This window comes from Cricetulus griseus, chromosome 10 (genome assembly GCF_003668045.3).
Source record: "Cricetulus griseus strain 17A/GY chromosome 10, alternate assembly CriGri-PICRH-1.0, whole genome shotgun sequence".
Lineage (NCBI taxonomy): Eukaryota > Metazoa > Chordata > Mammalia > Rodentia > Cricetidae > Cricetulus > Cricetulus griseus.
In genome coordinates, this window is record NC_048603.1 from 14,298,237 (window position 1) to 14,317,660 (window position 19,424).

Here is a 19,424-nt window from a genome sequence, read left to right on the forward strand (position 1 = left end):
GGGGTTGGTCTCGAGGAGGACAATGTGATCAGGACAGTGTGATCGAAACACCAGCATGAAGCCATCAGCAGCGCCCTAACACTCTGTGTGGTCACCAGGAGACTTCGATAGGGGGTTAATCTTGAAATCACTGTGAACAGAGACAGCAGCACTGAATAAAAGGGGGCGGGGGCGGGGTAGGGCGGAGCCTTCAAGACCCTCCCTGGGAACCTGGGAAAGGACTGCAGTTAGGGCTGCACTGTGTGGGTGATGATGTCACCACTGTGGAAAGTCAGCGGCTGGGCTCATGGCTCTTTCACAACTCAGTAGTCTTGTGTGGGAGGGAAGTCAGCCTCTTGGAGACTCATGCCTGACAAACCTGCTCTTTAAGTACCAGCATTTGGTGACAAAGAAAAACTTAAAATGATAATGTCCCTTCTAGTCGGAGTCACGTGAGAGAGCATGGCACAGCTCCCCAGCCATAATCCTCTGGGCGGGACCTCAGGCATCTGTGGCCGTGCTCACCCCCACTCCCACCATTTCACAGTTGGTCAAACTAAAGCTGAAGAAGGGGGAGTCAGACCCGGGAAGCTGGGCTTGTGACAGTACCTGGAATACCAACATCTGGAAGGCTGAGGCAGGAGGATTGCTGAGAGAAACCCTGTTTGAAAACCACCCCCTGACCCAAGAAAAAAGATAGACAAAAATGCTGTCAAATCTGGTGTGAGGACTAGGCCCTGAGTCTGCACCGCATTGCAGGGCCCTTCTGCTGCACTGACACGGACCACCCCCTCCAATTTCCATGCTCTGACAGTGGCTCAGAGCCTGACCGTCTAGACACCAAGGACCAGAGACAACAGGCAGCACCTGGTCCTCCAGACACTGACGGGAAACAGGTCCTGTTCAAGACTGTTTGGCCTGCTGGGTCATCTAGCAGAAAACCCGCTGTGGCACAACCGGAAAAACCGGCTCTGAGAGGTGGGTCCTTGCTGGCTCCCCTGAACCAGGCAGCCAGGCTGCCGCTGGGAGTCTGGGAACAAACTCAGTGAGAACCTGAGTACCTTCCTGGCCACCGTAATTACAGGAATCTGAATGCTTCGGTGTTGCTGCCCTCTCCTTTCTCCTACTTATTCTAGATGACAGTGAAAAGTTTCTACACCCAGATAATCCTTTCCGACAATACAGCAATCCAAATCAGACCAAATCGAACTCAATTAGAAAAAGCCCACATTTAATGGATACAGCGCTCCCGGGTGGCCTTCTATTTTGTCTTTTGCAGTCTGCTTACTATAAGATCAGTAATATTTTAAAGATTTGCCTCAGACTCCACAGACTTGAAGGCAAGCTCTGTCAAGTCCGCTGGGCATCCCGGGCTCAGGGGTTGGCTTTCAGTTCTTGTCTTCAAATGCCCTTCCCAGGTAGCTTTTTAAAACTTGCTTATCAGTTAACAAAGAATGACAGCCACTAAAGATAGATATTAAGGAAATAAACTCGGCTACAGGAAGTAGCATGAACTATTGCCCAAGAGCAATTGCATATTGCCAATGTGTGTAAGAAAATCAGTGTGTCTGCCTGGAAATACACCTGTGCACATACTCGAGCACACACACACACAGAGATGCTCATGCACACATGTGTACATATGTGCACACACAGATACTCATGCACACACGTGTACATATGTGAACAAAGACAGATACTTTTGCACACAGTGTACACCCAGACATACATGTGCACGCCCATCACACACACGTGCACACACCTTTAGACAAGCAAGTGAGCACTTGTATACTGCAAGCAAGTGGTACGAAATGAACTGGCTGGAAGGTCAGCTAAACCCCAAATCAACTACCAGGTCGGTTTTCCACATTCTTCTCTTTCAAAGGTCAGTACTAAATCATAGTCTCTCACACTTCACCTCTAATGTCCAACACCACCGACCATGACCCTGGAAATGTGGATTAACAGCTCGTGTTAGAGCTAGCTTTAACACTGTGGTAGAGCCCCGTTTTCTTCCTGGTAAGTGTGAAGTGGGTGTGGCCTCTCCCGGGTCACAATGTTGTTTGGTTAGTGGTTCCCCATTGGACCCCTAGTGGGATGGCCATCACCCATATCCCAGCAGGACACTGGGTGCAGTAGAGACATTTCCAACACATCCCAGTACTACACAGACTGTCACACATGCACAAAGAGGAGGGGCCAGCACTGGCTGGAGTGAGGAGGGATGGCAAGAGCCTGGGAACAGCACAGACAAACCTCTGCAAGCAGTGACAATCTTGGGAGTAGGGAGAGAGCTGAATGGGTCACAGGCAGCCAAAAGTAGACCGTGAGTGCAGGCATGCCAGACACACTCAGCCTGCAGTTCTGTGAGAAGCTTGATCTCACATCCTGTGGCAAGGTCTGGTCCCATCTCTGGGACACTGCTCATCTGTCCACTCGGGTCACCTTTCCCGGCCTAAGGCCAGTTTCACCAGCGTTGTTTTCTGCCTGAGTGGAATGAGACACTGAGCAATTCACGTTCTTCGGGGAAAGCCTGCTTGCAAGCTCCGCAGCCAGCTTCCTCTCTCACCCAGCCTTCCCTCGGGAGGACAATGAGCCATTGACAGCCTTGTTTACATTGACCTCCTCCTGAGACTGCAGACAGGGCCTTCCAACACTCACCCAGATGGTACACAACTGAAGCAGAAAACAAGCTTAGTTTTATCTGAAACATTCCTTTAAGTGCAAAGTGAGGCTGAGGAACCAGAAGAAGCCGAGATCCAGAAGGCGGCTGAGAGCAAACAGGGCTATCTGTGCAAACACGTTCTTATCCAATCCATGCAGTGCGGACATCCATCCTTGACGCCTGTTTTTTGTCAGGGATGTTATTCACCTCTGCAGTCTTAACCACACTTCCACCCAGAGGGACAGAAAAGGGTCATGCGGTCAACAAAGACGCTTTCAAAGTCGTAGTGGGGAAATGTGATTGGAAGCCCCACTTCTGAGCCCCGCCCCCACCCCTAACTGGAGCTGTGGGTCACTGACCATGAAGACAGCCTGATGGTGGCAGAGAGAAGCCTAGGAGCCCGTAGGAGACTCAGACTCTGAGTGACAGATACAAGTTCTAAAGTGATCTGAAGGACTGGGGAGCGAGGTGGTGCCTGACCATATTTTGTCAGGGCAGAAGCCTGTCCCAACAAAAAAGCAAAGGTGTGAGGCTTCCAAAAGGCGGAATAAGTTCACGCTTCTAGGAAACGGCTGCCCAAGGTTTGGAAAAGTCTTAAGAGCCACCGTAGGTTTCACTAACCTTTGCCTCTTCATTCACGTCCCAGGTAAAGGAGACAGCATTGTAGGCGATCTCTTCAATGTTCCCGATGGTGTTGAAGCTCTCCTTGTAGTCAGCTACGGCATGGAAAGAGAAAAGGGGCTCAGCAGAGTAGCCAGGTGGGGAGCCGCGTGTCCGTAGTCACTGCCTGCACTTGGAGGGCTTGGGTTATCCTTGTGACAGGACAAGTTTGATACATGAGACCCCGACTCAAAACACACACACATACACTCACTCACACACACATGCACACACAGAACACACAGTACACACGCACACACCCATACATACATGCACACACTGAACATGCACACACAGAATACACACACACACACACCACACACTCACACACACAAACATCAAAGGAGGACTCTCTCAATAACACGTTATTTGCCAATAGGCAAATGCCTATTTTTCTGGCTACTGCTGTGTCAAGCTACACATTTCTGCTTCTATGTATATCTGCACACCAGAAGAGGGCACCAGATCTCATAAAGGATGGTTGTGAGCCACCATGTGGGTGCTGGGAATTGAACTCAGGACCTCTGGAAGAGCAGCCAGTGCTCTTAACCTCTGAGCCATCTCTCCAGCCCCCAATCCTTACATTTTAAACAAGCACGTAAACTTTGAACGTACAAGTATGTATATTCAACTTAGGGAAGTCAGATAAGAAATAAGAAAAAAGCAACCACAGTCTACAGTCTCACAATTAACTACCTTTAAGCCTTATCTGTGTGTTCTTTCTCATCTAGTGCCCTTAATATTTTTACACAGTAATGTAATAAATATCGTTTCATTGATGTATTGTTTTACTTGGCCCATCTCTAGCATCTGTTTGTGCCTAAAATTATTTATTGGGGACCAAATACCATCATATCAGATCTTGTGGCATAACTTTATTCTTGTTTTGGTTTTTTGGTTTGGGGGTTGGGAGGGTGTTTTGGGTTGGTTTTCTCTGTGGGGAGCAGTGGTTGAGACAGGGTTTCTCAGTACAGTCTTGGATGTCTGTCCTGGAACTCGCTCTGTAGTCCGGGCTATCCTTGAACTCAGGGATACACTTGCCTCTGCCTCCCAAGTGCTAGGATTAAAGGCACGAGCCTCTACCACCTGGTTATGACTTTATTCTTATGGGTTACTCAGCTGGACAGCTAAGTTTGCTACACCAGTGTTTTGTTTTTTTACAGCCAAATTTTATATAAATTTAATTATATTTCATTAAAGTAAATTCTCAGGGGCAGAAGGTGTAGCCAGCTGGTAGGGAAAGGGTTGGGGGAAGGAGAAGTTGTAAGGAGAAGTTGGGTCCCACACCCAGGACCAAAACAAAAGAAAATTTAAAAAGCATTTTCTCAGAAATAAGGTTTTTGTTTTGTCAGGACAAGTTCTCACTGGGCAGCCCTGGCTGGCCTAGAACTCACAGAGATCTGCCTGCTTCTGCCTCCTGAGTGCTGGGGTTAATGATGTGTGTCACTGGGCCCAGCTATAATCTTAAGGATAACTGATTTGGTCAAATCGTTCTGGGGAGGAACAATTTATACCCAGGATGGCTTGCCCTTTCAGATTGTCTCGTTCCAAACTGATATTCAAAACACGGTCCCTGACTGATTTGATCTGCACCCCATCAACTATAATGGGTTGAATCTTTCTTCTTTGGCCTCTGGCAACTTTTTTGTTTGTTTTTTGCTTTTTGTTAAGTTCATTCATTTACTTTGGCTTTTCTAAGTTTATCCTTGTTCCACTTTTCTCTTAGGGCAGTCAAGAGTTTCTGCTGATTTTAAAATAAGTACTGCAAGCTAAATGAGGGAGGGAAATGAAAAGAAAACAGCATTGCACCGTGCAGTTTCTAATCATGCACTGTGTTTGAGAAGGTTGTGAATTGTTGCTGCCTATGCCAAACCAACAAACTCCCACGTTTCTGACAAAAAAAAAGCAGAAAGCAGAATTTAAAATTGGATTTCTCGATTCTTCCGTAATTGCCTCGCAAGATACAATTTGTTTGGGTGGCTGGCCCCCAGCGTCCTCCTTTTCCCCTCCTTTCTCCTTCGATTTATCCTCTCTCTCTGTCAGCGCCGCCTGTCCTTGCTCCTGCCACACAATATTGGCCTTTCAGGGCTTTGTTAGATCACCAGGTGTTTTAGACAGGCAGAGAATCACAGCTTCACAGAGTCAAGGAAATGCAGCACAAACAAAAGTCACACACCTGCAAATCATTGTCTACCACACCTGTCATTCAAGCCCGAAGGCTCTTGGCATGATACCTGTGCTCTAGTGGAGAAGGCACACACCACTGCCAAGCCTTGTGCCAACCAGGAGGCCTTTTGCCTGCTCCCGGCCAGCAACCACTCCTGAGCACGCCAGCTCCTACAGAGAAACCAAGCTACGGAAATCACAGAGCTGCTAACCAGTCAGCTATGGTGTTGAATTCAGGTCTGTCTGGTACCAACAGCCACACTTTTAACTGCAATTTCAGCCATAAACCACAGTAGAAATTGGTAGCGTACCCCATACGTCAGTGACAACTACTTCACTAAGTGCTGAGGGAAGGTATGGTGAGGGAGAGGAAAATGGGCATTGGGGACCATGGGACGTTACTTCACAAAGGGGGGAGCAGGAATAGGGCACTTTTTTAAAAGATTTATTTATTTATTATGTATACAGTGTTCTGACTGCATGTATCCCTGCAGGCCAGAAGAGGGCACCAGATCTCATTACAGAGGGCTGTGAGCCACTGTGTGGTTGCTGGGAATTGAACTCAGGACCTCTGGAAGAACAGCCAGTGCTGTTAACCTCTGAGCCATCTCTCCAGCCCCAAGGAACAGGGAGGGGACAAACAAATTCCAGCATGCCAGTCTATGAGAACCAAAGCACTGGTGCTGTGGGGAAATGATGCTGACATTTTTCCAACATGTCTGTCGGAAGGTACTGAGTACGCGTTGTGTGCACACTTCCCAAATGCATTTAATTCTGGCAAGTGATTTCCGCATAGAAATTATGGGATGCCACTGTGTCTGATTTCACAGGAGGTCTGATAGTGAGTGAACCCTGCTGTTATCTTTTATCTTTTAGACACAATCAGTGGTCTGTTAATTGGGTGTTTTATTTTCATTCAGCGGTGTTGGATGGCACTCAAAAGAAAAGCTAGCTCCTCTCCTTAATTAAGCTTCATGCGCTTAGAGAGTCATAACTACCCCCCTTTAATTATTCTCTATATATTGTTGGAGATTAAACAGAGTGGTATAATTAATACAGAAGATGGCACTCTGCTAGAAGGCGTGGATTCTGTCTGGACTATGAAATAATGAAGACGGAATGCTGGAGATGAGGCTGGGAGCCACGCCAGCTCTGCACGCAGACCCATCAGCCTCATCAAACGCTTTTGTTCCTTAGGTTGAGATTGCACCACGGAGGGTACATTTGGGGGCTGCAATTCCAGAGGTCCACCTGGAGGGTGAGAGCCAGGGTATACAGCAAGCAGCACATTAGCTATGGAGCCTGGGCATACGAACTCTTCTCCTGACTCTCAGTGAGCAGAAATGCTCTGCTGCTTCAACACGCAGGACCATGGTCACCCTCGACCCCAGACATCTGCAAGCCCGAGCAGATGAACCGCAAAGGAAGGCAGGTCATGGGAGGAACACTCAACTCTGAACTGAAAAAGGTGGAAGAAGCTTGTCTGGATAGGTTCTCAGATGCCGCCCCGCCTGGTTCTTCTAAATCAAAAAGCGCCATTTTAAAGCCTGCGTGAGTCACGGAAGAACTCCCTGTGGAGCTCATTGTTTTCTTTATGATGCTCTTACCAAGTCACCGGTAACCTGGGTGACCTTAGTATGCGGACCCTTGCGCTGATGTAGACAAACACTAAATCATTTCCGTGAGCAAATAATGGCCACTGTGTGAGCTAGGTCTTGTGCTAACAAACATACACTTCTACAGCCAAACCTGAACTTTTACCGAAGACCTCATTTCCCTGAGTGGAAAACATGTTAAGTGTTGGGCCCCTGTTGTCTCACTCCTTTAATCCCAACACTTGGGAGGCAGAGGCAGGAGGATCTCTGTGATTTCAAAGCCAGCCTGGTGTAGAGTTCCAGGACAGCCGAGGGAAGGAAGGAAGGAAGGAAGGAAGGAAGGAAGGAAGGAAGGAAGGAAGGAAGGAAGGAAGGAAGGACTAGAAGATACATAAGCAGGTTAAACGTCTCTCTAACGCTGCCAGCATTTGGTTTGTGTCTTAGTCTGTTTTCTGTTACTCCAGCTGAATACCACAGGCTTCAGTAAATTGCTTTAAAAAGAAAACACCCTGTAGCTTTCCGGGCTGAGAAGCCCAAAAGAGCGGTCTGTGTTAAGAGCTTTCTTACTCCATCGTCACCGGGTGGAGGTCACATGGTGACACAGAGGGAATACGCCAGCTCAGGAGCCCCACCCTCTTCTTTCAAAGTCACCAGTACGTCTTCCTCCAATAACCACCTCTAGTTATTCCCACCTCAAACACAGTAGCGCAAAGATTGGAGATTATTGGGTTTCGAACACGTGAACTCTGGGGGTCACACGACAACCACACTGGTTAAGGCCCAGGCTGGGACTAGTGCCTACAAAGCTCTGTCTACACACAAAGCCAAACCCTTTTGGCTACTGTGACATAAAATCTTTCAAGTGTGTGCCTTTTGGGGACACAATCCATAATGTTTATGGATAAGATTGTGAATACATAATGTGACCAACACTGAATGACTCTTGCATGTTCTTAAACCATAGTCAATGTGTCTAATAGCCTCCCAGGTATGATTTAAAATGACATCCTTCCTAGGATTCTCGTCACACTAAACCTATGTTTTTGTGTGTTCATTTTCTAGGGCAGGTCTTATATTTCTAGGGCAGGAATTATATATAGGACAATGTTACACATTTCAAACTATAACAATATAAACAAAATTAAGAAAAACATTACATTATAGACTATTATTATGTTCCAGATATGCTATTTTTTTTTATACAATTTGATTTCATTTTTTAAGAAGGCTGGTCCTGGGGCCAGGAAGATGGCTCGATGGGTAAAGTGGTTACTGTGCAAAGCTTGAAGGAAGACTAAGTTTGGACTACACACACACACACACACACACACACACTCTTAAACACCAACACACACACTTACACACACAGACACACATGCACGCACAAACATCCATACATGCACACAAACACATACATACACACATACACACAGAAATGCATAAACATACATATGCACACATAAGTGTGTCTTGACCTGCAGATGACTTTGAAACAATAGTAGTGAAACATCAATGATATCTCATATCCTGTGTGTAAACATAGAACTGTACATACACATGAACCTATATATCCATCATGGTTTACAACTACACACCTAACCTACTTGGGTAGATATAATTCTAATTAGTCCACATGACTCAGAGTTTTAGCTTTGACTATTCCGCTGCTGGCCCACAATATTAATGTGTGAACCACACAAGAGCCTGGCGCTTTCTGGGAGTTTTCTGAATGTATAAAAATATAAACTGTACTTTGGTGATAATTTATTTTTCTGTATGATGTGAGCAGTTCATTATTTGTCCCAGTTTTCCAGTCTGTTTCATCGCTTGATGCCCTGGGGCTTTGTGGGGCAGAAATGGGGACCCAGAGACGGTCTCAAACACAGAACTGGAAGCCAACGCCTCAGATGGTAAATGAGCCATGGATGGTATAACAGCCACTGTGCTCTCTCTAGTCCCAACTCTAACCTCTTTCCACCCCACATCAAACAGCTACAGAAATAGTGGCCTGGGATAAAACCAACTAATTTGTAAGAGAAAACGGAACTGATTTTCTCAAATGATGGTACTTTATATTGTTGCTAAGAATCTCAAGAATTAAGGTCTTATGAAACACTCCATTGTCATTCTCAAAACCCATCATAGCGGCACAAGAAATAACTTGACATATAGCTGAAGTTCCGAGGGCAAAGCAAGTAGATCCACTTGAGAAATGACCTTCCGATCACCACACAGTCAATCTTCACATGGATAACCACCAAATCGTCACTACATCGAAGGAGACCAATCCCTTCAGGGGTTAGAGACATCCTAACATTCCAACTTCTACCTTCCAGCACCCCAAGTTCTCCATGCTGCCGGTCACGCGTACCAGACTGGCTTGCAGGAGTGGAAAGACGAGTCTGTTTCATGAGGGGAGGGAGGGCTGTGGTTAGGAGATCCACATGGATGTTTCTGCTTGCTTTGACTTATTTTCTAGCGTTATTATAGGACCCTGACATCATTTGAAGATTGAAATTCTGTTCTTTTAAATGTAGCTTTGGTAAAGGTAGGTTTGTCCTCCAAAGGGGGAAAACGTTGGTACAGTACTGATTTACCTTAGCAACGGTGATGCCAGTACCTAGGTATCGTGGCCTTGTAAAGTTAGAGGACTTGTCGAAGCTGGTCCCCCTTTCATATGGAGATAACTATGATCAACACAGGCACCATGATCAATCGTGATAAAGGCTTATTCTGGAGAATTAATATGTCAGGGGAAGATCCAGAGACATATGGAAAAGCTACCATGGGGCAAACAACTCAGTGCTCAGAAAACAGAGGCAAGAGGGTGAAGGAAAGGGAGGAAATACAGAATTTTACAGCCATAAACATGTGTGTGCATGTATGTGCGTCTGTGTCTATGTGTGTATGCCTGTGTGTGTATGTCTGTATGTCTGTGTCTGTGTGTTTGAGTGTCTATGTCTCTGTATGTGTATGTAGCTCTGTGTGTGCGTGTGTATGTCTCTGTGTGTATGTCTCTGTGTGTGTGTATGTCTGTGTGTATGTGTGTATGTCTGTGTGTGTGTGTGTATGTCTCTCTGTGTGTGTATGTATGTCTCTGTATGTATGTCTGTGTGTGTGTGTGTGTGTGTGTGTGTGTGTATCTCTGTGTGTGTGTATGTATGTCTCTGTATGTGTATGTATCTGTGTGTGTGTGTGTATGTCCCTGTGTGTGTGTATGTCTCTGTGTGTGTGTATGTCTCTGTGTGTGTGTATGTATGTCTCTGTATGTGTATGTATCTGTGTGTCTGTGTGTGTATATCTCTGTGTGTGTGTATGTCTCTCTGTGTGTGTGTATGTCTCTGTGTGTGTATGTCTCTGTGTGTGTATGTCTGTGTGTGTATGTCTCTGTGTGTGTGTATGTCTCTGTGTGTGTGTGTATATGTCTCTGTGTGTGTGTATGTCTCTGTGTGTGTGTGTATGTCTCTCTGTGTGTGTATGTCTGTGTGTGTGTATGTCTGTGTGTTTGTGTATGTCTCTGTGTGTGTGTATGTCTCTCTGTGTGTGTGTATGTCTCTGTGTGTATGTGTGTATGTCTCTCTGTGTGTGTGTATGTCTCTGTATGTATGTGTGTGTCTGTGTGTGTGTGTGTGCCTCTGTGTGTGTTTGTGTATGTCTCTCTGTGTGTGTATGTCTCTGTGTGTATGTATGTATGTCTCTCTGTGTGTGTATGTATGTATGTCTCTCTGTGTGTGTATGTCTCTCTGTGTGTGTATGTGTATGTCTCTGTGTGTGTGAGTGAATGTCTGTGTGGGTGTGTGTGTGTATGTCTCTGTGTGTGTGTGTGTGTGTGTATGTCTCTCTGTGTGTGTGTATGTCTCTCTGTGTGTGTATGTGTATGTCTCTCTGTGTGTGTGTCTATGTCTCTGTATGTGTATGTATCTCTGTGTGTATGTATGTATGTATGTCTCTGTGTGTGTGTGAGTGAATGTCTCTGTGTGTGTGACTCTCATCACCTGGCAGAGCCTCTGCTTAGGGAGCAGCTCCACCCTGTCATTAAAATGGGGGGGATGGGAGGGGGCGTGTCTTCTGGAATCCACTACACTAAGTCTTCCCTGGTACATTCCTTCTAATTAGCCACTCAGTCTCGAATATCCCAGAGAAAAGAAAAGCTGTTCATCAGAAAAGGCTCTCATTAAACAATAAAGTTCTGGGCCAGGAAAGACAAACTTCCGAAGCCCAGAAAGGAAAAATGGCTACAAAAGCACAACGTTGAATTCCAAATCTAGCCTCCTGGTTTTTGTTTGCTTTTAAACAATTTCCCATTTATTTGATCCAGTAAAAACTAATATTTTCTAGCTAGGTTTAAAAGGAGAATCTCCCCTGGTTTACTAGTGTGCACTGTTTCTACAGTAAGTACTTGAATCTTAGTTACTTAGTTTTTATAAAAAAAACAAAAAACAAAAAACAAAAACAAAAACCCTAGTGTATAATAAAAGGGCAGCTACTACAAGAAATCTCACTACTGGACTGGAGGACAGCTCAGTCAGTCAAATGCTTGCATTGGCAGCGTGAGGGCCCAAACTCAGTTCCCCAGAACCCAGGCAATCCTGTATTAGGGAGACTGGGGCAGAAAGATTCCTGGAGCTCCCCATTGAACTAGCCAAGTCTACTGGTTCCAGCTCCGGGCCAATGAGCAAGGCTGTCTGAAAAAACCAAAGTAGTCAACACCTGAGGACTGACAGCCAAGGCTTTTACATGTTCATTCTCTCTCTCTCTCTCTCTCTCTCTCTCTCTCTCTCTCTCTCTCTCTCTCTCTCCTCTCCCTGTCTGTCTACCTGCCTGCCTGCCTGCCTGCCTCCCTCCCACCTCTCCCTCTCTGTCTCTCTCCACACACACAGAAAAATGATGCCAAAATGGGTTCATAAAGAAATGTGTGCACCCAACCACACTTCCTTGTTAACCGGATAAGAGCATGTGCTTACCAAAACTGTCCTAGATATTCAAGAGCACCCAAAACATCTGTTCAACTCCTCAACACTGGGAGTTGTTTCAAAGTATGAAGCAACCTTAAAAATGTCCTAAGATGAACTTACTTGATTGGTCACTAAGGAGAGCAGCCTTCACTCTCAACATACCAGAAGGGAGGGAGTCTTTTTTAAAATATTTTTTATTTTTAATTAATCTTTTATTTAAATTAAAAACAATCTTATTTTACATACCAATCCCAGTTCCCTCTCCCTCCTGTCCTCCCATTTGCCCCCACCATCCCCCCATCTCACACACCCCCCATCCACTCCTCAGGGAGGGTGAGGCCTCCCATGGGGGATCATCAAGTCTGTCACATCATTTGGGGCTGGACCTAGGCCCTCCCCCTGAATCTAGGCTGAGAGAATTATTCCTCCATAGGGAATGGGCTCCCAAAGCCCGTTCGTGCACTAGGGATAAATAAGGGTTCCACTGCCAGAGGCCCCGTAGACTGTCCAAGACCCCCCCCCCCCAACTGACACCCATGTTCAAGGGACCTGGTTTGGTTTCATGCAAGTTCCCCAGCTGTCAGTCTGGGGTCCATGAGCTCCCACTTGCTCAGGTCAGCTGTTTCTGTGGGTTTCCCCAGCATGGTCTTGACCCCTTTGTTCGTCACTCCTCCCTCTCTACAACTGGATTCCAGGAGTTTGGCTCAGTGCTTAGCTGTGAATCTCTGTTTCTGCTTCCATCAGCTACTGGATGAAGGCTCTAGGATGGCATTTAAGGCAGTCATCAATCTCATTATAGGGGAAGGTCATTTAAGGTAGCCTCTCCACTATTGCGTAGATTCTTAGTTGGGGTCATCCTTGTGGGTTCCTGGGAATTTCCCTAGTGCTCACAATGGCTCCCTCTATCAAGGTATTGCTTTCCTGCTCTCCTTCTCTGTTCTTCCCCCAAATGGACCTTCCCGATCCCTCATGTTCTCCTCCCCTCCTCTTTCTCCTACCCCCCTGCCCCCTCCCCCCATGCTCCCAAGTTACTCAGGAGATCTTGTCCTTCTTGGGGGTCCATGTATGTCTCTCTTAGGGACCTCCTTGTTTCCTAGCTTCTCCGGGATTGTGGATATAGGCTGGTTATCCTTTGCTCTATGTATAATATCCACTTATGAGAGAGTACAGACCATGTTTTTCTTTTTGTGTCTGAGTTAACTCACTCAGGATGGTTTCTTCTCGTCCCATCCATGGCCAAAAGGGACTTAAGAAATTGTTCAACATCCTTAGCCATCAGGGAAATGCAAATCAAAACAACTCTGAGATACCATCTTACACCTGTCAGAATGGCTAAAATCAAAAACACCAACAACGCTTTATGCTGGAGAGGATGTGGAGAAAGGGGAACACTCCTCCACTGCTGGTGGGAGTGCAAACTGGTACAACCACTTCGGAAATCAGTATGGTGGTTTCTCTGGAAAATGGAAACCAATCTACCACAAGATCCATCAGTTCCACTCTTAGCCATATACCCAAAAGAAGCACATTCATACAGCAAGGACATCTGTTCAACTATGTTCATAGCAGCATTATTTGTAATAGCCAGAACCTGGTAGCAACCTAGACACCCCTCAACTGAAGAATGGATAGAGAAAATGTGAGTACAATGGAGTACTACTCAGCAGAAAAAAAACAATGGAGTCTTGAAACAGGCAAATGGATGGAACTAGTGGGAGGGAGTCTTATCGTCCCAGACAGCCAGAGCTAAGCTGAGAGGAACAGCCAGGTGCTAGATCACCTCATGGGACTCATCTCCTCCCTGGGCCACAAAATCCACCTTCACTGACCAGATGGACACTGTATTGCCTTTCCTTGCTTTTCTACCTCTTCTGAGTAGCCAGCTTGGGACTTCTTGCAAAACTACAAGGAGGCATCAGGCAGTGGGGCGCACGCCTTTACTACCAGCACTCGGGAGGCAGAGGCAGGTGGATCTCTGTGAGTTGGAGGAGAGCCTGATCTACAAATTCTACAAGTTCCAGGATAGGCTCTAGAGTTACATAGAAACCCTTTATCAAAAAACAAATGAATGAATAAGTAAATAATATAATAAATAAAAAATAAAACCTTGCAAGGAGGCATATATCAACACAGAACTGCAATGCCAGTCTCCTCCAGAAAAACCCTGAGGAAAAGATGTAATTTGAATACAATTCTGATTTGTATGAGTCTAGCACAGAAGCTCGAACCTGAATAATTCACAATGGACATTGAGACCCTGGCCTTGAGAACCTTCTAGAAGACTTCATTTGATCCTCAGGATTAACACTTTACTTAATGTTTTCACGCCAAGGTAGCTGAGTCTTCCTTCACGTGAAACTGTTACAATGGGACACAGTTTTAAAATGGCTTTTAAGCCATTTGTATTGGGGGACACACATCCACTCACACTCACAAATCCTATAATGGCATGCTGATAATTGAAAATCAAATGTATAATTACAGGATTACTACTAACACTACACCTAGCAAACCCTGAGGCAGGAAATAATGACTGAAACAATGTTAAATCCAGAGGTTGAATAAGAACATAAGTTAGCTTAGCTACCCATAAAATGTTGTCTGTCCATTGGCGCTACAAAGTACAGATGCTTTCCCAAACATCAAAACCTGCTTCTCCCTCTGGGACCCTGAAAAAAACTGTGATATGCTATGGTAACTAAGACTTGAACTAGGAGCTTGGCTGTAGGATCCAGCTGCCACACACAAAGCATTCAATGCAAATCAGGGTTCGCCCCCCCCCCAAAAAAAAAAAAACCCAAAAAACTGTGATGTGCATTATTTTGGACCATCAGAGCTACAACACAGCAAGAGAATCCAGAATTGTGTCCAGGAGAAATCCCGTGTGTAAATGTGCTACAAGCTGGCCGTGGGCCTATTTTTATGGTGCCAATGAGTCAGGGACTGTCATCTCATTTACTTTCCCTGTTTGAAAGTTAACAGAAAAACACCCAATCAGAGCTGCAGATATTCACTGGTTAGAGTTCATAAGTCCACTTTACTTGTGAGCCACTTCCAGGATTTCTCCACGAATCACGCTTATAAAACTTGTGTCTCTCTCATGCAAATGAGCCCCCAGGAACCTGCCAACCTGCTCTGTATGTGGGCAGTTGCAGACACCAGTCTGAACTCAGTATCTGGTCTCCACTCCCCCACGACCTGGCCAGGCTGCTTCTCTTGCCAACACCACCTCTACGAGTTGGGGCAGTCACTATTCAGTTGGCAAAGCTGTGTTGTCCCTTCGTGGTCCTCTTCTCCTTAATCCCCACTTCCAATCAGTTATCAAGGGGATGGCTTTTTGTTGTTGTTGTTTTCCCCCCGTTTCCAAATTGCTGGTCCCTTCCCCACATGCTGGCCCAGAATCCATGCTCCCATTACAATCCTGACAGACATCTGAAATGTTTATCCAAAGCCCCCAAAATCAAGTGCTACAACTCACTATGGAGAAAGATCTTGTATCCCAAGATTCTGTTTGCCCCATCAACTCTCTCTCTCTGTGTGTGTGTCTCACTAGGATGCATGAGAGAGCCTGAGTCTCTCCTATCTATTCTGTGTAGACCAGGCTGTGTAGACCAGGCTGACCCCAGACTCACAGACCCTGCTGCTTTTGCCTTCCAAGTGATGGGATGAAAGGCGTGCACCACCACCTCCTAGCTCTCTTATCTTTCTTAATAGATCTATAAAATAGTTTTCCATTATCAATCTTTTTTTTTTTTTTAAATCTTGACCATTAGGCAGGTGCTTTTTCCAGGCTAACAGTGTCCTCCAGTTCCTTTTTAACTCATGCAGCCTTGACGTCCCTTCAGAAACATCCACCCTGAGAAAGTATCCTTTTGACATTCCGGTTGTCCATCTCCTTACCTCTAGGTGCTGGCCATGTGAGAGTAAGGCCCTTTCCTTAACTACATTTCAATCACAGGGCTGAAAATGGCTTCACCAGCAGAAGGTGTTCAATAAATACCAGCTGAATGAATGAAGGTATGTATTTCCTCAAGCTGGTGTGGAAAGAAATCTGGGCTCATCACTGACTCAGTGTCTGAACATAATGAGGCCTTTAAACTCAAAGACAATCAAATGACAAATATCATTTAAATGGCTTTTCCATGTGGGAGGCATAATTGACACGGTCATGCTTCTTGAGCAGCAGAATGTAAATTTATTTACAGCCTGGAATAATTGCCATTATCAAGGCGCTTGGCTCACAATAAAGAGCTGGTGTGACTGGGAGAGCTTTGGGTGGTCGTTTGTTTGACGCCTATGGAGTCTGAGCTCATGGCTAACACTTCCTGCCCCACCCCCAAATAGTTTATGAACCAATGCGTAAGAACTACACACCGGACCTGGCTTTCAGATACTCAAGACCCACACAACAGTCCCAGGCAGACGGCAGAATGTCTTCAGGGTTGCAAGGCAAGGACAGAAGCAGGCCAGAGTGACAGTGACAGTGTCTTCTGTCGATTGGTGAAGTGTGTGAGCAGCGCCAAAAGCCAGCCAAGCCCTGAGATACAGCACAGGAACGCAGAGAGGGGGAGCAGCCACCCGCCCGAGTGGGGTTTCATCCACCCATACTCACCAGCTGTGGACTAGGAAGTGTGGACTAGGAAGGAGCTCTTGCTCCCGCCACCTCACGTCTCAGCTTTGAGGTCACCCAACGATCAGTTTGGGGACGAATTTTTATTTATTTGTTTGTTTCTTTATTTTACATCCTGACCGAAGCCTCTCCTCCCAGGGATGAATTTTTTAAGTTAGTGTAGAGCGATAGAGAAAGCTCGGAGCAAAGGAGATGGTGTCCCAGGAGTAGCTGTTACTAAGACAAAGTTCATCCCTTCACACTGACCCTCTGCCAGTATGAGCTCACTCACTCATTCATTCATTCAGTGTTTATTGAAGGCTCACTATGTCTCTGCTGTCATGGAGTTTACCCTCTAGAAGGAGAGGAAACTGTGAGAAATACAAACATATGAGAATAGGCAGCAGGTGACTTGGTGTCCATACAGATGGTAGAGACAGGACGATGAGGCTACAGTGACCGGGACCTCAAAGAAATTAGTGAGCAAGTTTGACGGAGTGTTCAGGCCAAGAGCGCCCAGAGTAGGGGTGGGGGTGACCCAGTGTTTATACAAACAACACCCTTGGTGGGGTTGGTGGGGAGTGAGGGATGACTGATTATTCATGCAAAGAGCACCCTGGGTGGGGGTGGGTAGCCGATGAAGAGACAGCTTGGCTGAAATTTGTAGTCTGGGAGCAGGGGCCTAAGCTAAGCTGGTAGCCTCCTTCCTTCTGTCCTGGCTTGGGTTTCTTTCTTTCTTTTCTTGTTTTTTTGTTTTTTGTTTTTGTTTTTTTGTTTTTCGAGACAGGGTTTCTCTGTCTAGCTTTGGAGCCTATCCTGGCACTCGCTCTGGAGACCAGGCTGGCCCCGAACTCACAGAGATCCGCCTACCTCTGCCTCCCGAGTGCTGGGATTAAAGGCGTGTGCCACCAAGGCCCGGCTTGGGTTTCTTTCTTTTTCAGGGAACCACAGAAGGCTCAGATGAACTTAATAACCACAGACAATCAGGGAAATTTGGGGACTGTCTTGTTGTTGTTAGGTTTACTTATTTTGTGGGTATGAATTTCTGAGTGTTTTGTCTGCGTGGATACATATGCACCGTGTACTCGGGGAGGGCAGAAGAGGCGTTGGATCTGCCGGAACTGGATTTACAAACGCTTGTGAGAAATCATGCAGGTGCTAGGAATTGAACCTGGGTCCTCTTGAAAAGCAGAGCTTAAGCAAAAAGCTGAACCACTGAGCCATCTCCAGCCAGGGCACGTGGTTTTGAGTCTTGGCTTTAATGCCCAGTTATGTAGTTTCTCCCTGAGTGATTTTCAGGCTGAGGTTAGACAGTCTGTGGGAGATTAAGGTTTGAAAGCAGAGTTCCATCTCCCATGAAGCTTCATCTCAAAGATCGTGTGTGTGTGTGTGTGTGTGTGTGTGTGTGTGTGTGTGTGTGTGTGTGTGTGTGTGTGCGCGCGCGCGCACACACTCTGCCTTCACACATGGGTGTGAGGCTCTCTGGGGAAGAAAGGCTGAAGGCAAATGGCAGGTAGTAAAGAAGAGATTTATCTGAGGAGCTAAACAGGCGGGAAATTACTGGAGTCCCTGAAAACTTAACAGTGTCAGAGTTGAACCGACAGGCATGCCAGCAAGACGCCTTTATTACTCGCCTTATTTGAACTGAGCCCATATTTCTATTTAATTGCTTCTCTCATTTTCTTGGGCAATAATTATAAGACTAACTTTTCAAATAAAATAAAATTGCCCCTCTGCACTACACAGGCGGTTATAGAACAGGTTAGGGCAAGTTTCCCCCCAGTCCTTTGTCCCAGTCTCGGGGTCTCAGAGCCCGGGATTGGATCAGGAAGACAGTTCTGGCCCTAGAGCTTGTACTGATTTCAAGGACAACTCACCTGTTGAGGTGGACCCTTCTGCCTGCCTCAGTTTCCCCTGTGTCTCTCTCTATCCACCCAAGCCCACTGTGCGTGGCAGTGAGGGAAATGAGGAATAGGAGTAGCTTAACCATTCTACAAGGTATAATAAGATTTGGTTTCAAAATGTCCTCTGGTAACTCTAACCTAGTCGCTAAGCTAATCTCTGCCGTTGGTCCAGGGAGAAAAACTACAAAAGCCCTTGTTCCATTGTACAAGAAATAACAGCAAACGTCCTTTTACTGGCTTAATACTTTGTGATGCCCACTGAAAATCCGCCTCCTGCCTACATTCACTGGGAAGACAGACTTAGTCTAAAGAGGGAGTTATGACCATAAATATGAGAAAAGGTATCTTTTTATGTGCGTAACGTTGCTAAACCCACATATTACTGCCTACTTTCGAGAAAATTTCTGGGAACTTTGAAATCTACTTTCTCCTACTTCTCTGACTCTAGGAAGCTGATCTGCACAAATTCCATCTCTCCAGGCCCTGTGGCCCCTGGCCTCGGGTTCGATCAAGCCAGTGAGGAGCCCAGACAGGGAGCTCCGAAGCGGGAAGGCCTGGGCACTTCTCCAGGTTGGCACTGACATGGTGACTGGCAGCGGTTCCTCTGGGGTTCCACCCTCCAGTGGAAAAACGACTTCCTCTGTGGTCCCAGCACCCCCTGGGTGGCTCCCCTTTGATTCTCCAGGCCCTCAGATACTATCTGGATTGCCTCCCAGTACTCCATCCTCTCCAGTCTTGGCAAGGAACTCCTTGACTACTTGGCATGGTGTCTGCCTTTCTGTTTGGACCCTGGTAGATGGTGCTGCCGTTCAGAAGCCTCATTGGTCTCTGGAGAGCAGACATGGCATTAGGAGTATACAAGAGGAGCTCAGGGGTGCAATCGGTTAGCAC

The 19,424-nt window shown here is 46.3% G+C and overlaps 1 protein-coding gene across 1 annotated transcript in view; it reads right to left on the reverse strand.

Moving 5' to 3' along the window:
- The window catches only part of Grhl2 (grainyhead like transcription factor 2), an 84,976-nt gene that overhangs the window by 38,497 nt on the left and 27,055 nt on the right, over positions 1 to 19,424 (reverse strand). Inside the window, exon 8 of the mRNA XM_027431486.2 lies at positions 3,266 to 3,360. Within this exon, the coding sequence (XP_027287287.1) occupies positions 3,266 to 3,360 (95 nt within the window). The remainder of the gene's footprint in view (positions 1 to 3,265; positions 3,361 to 19,424) is intronic.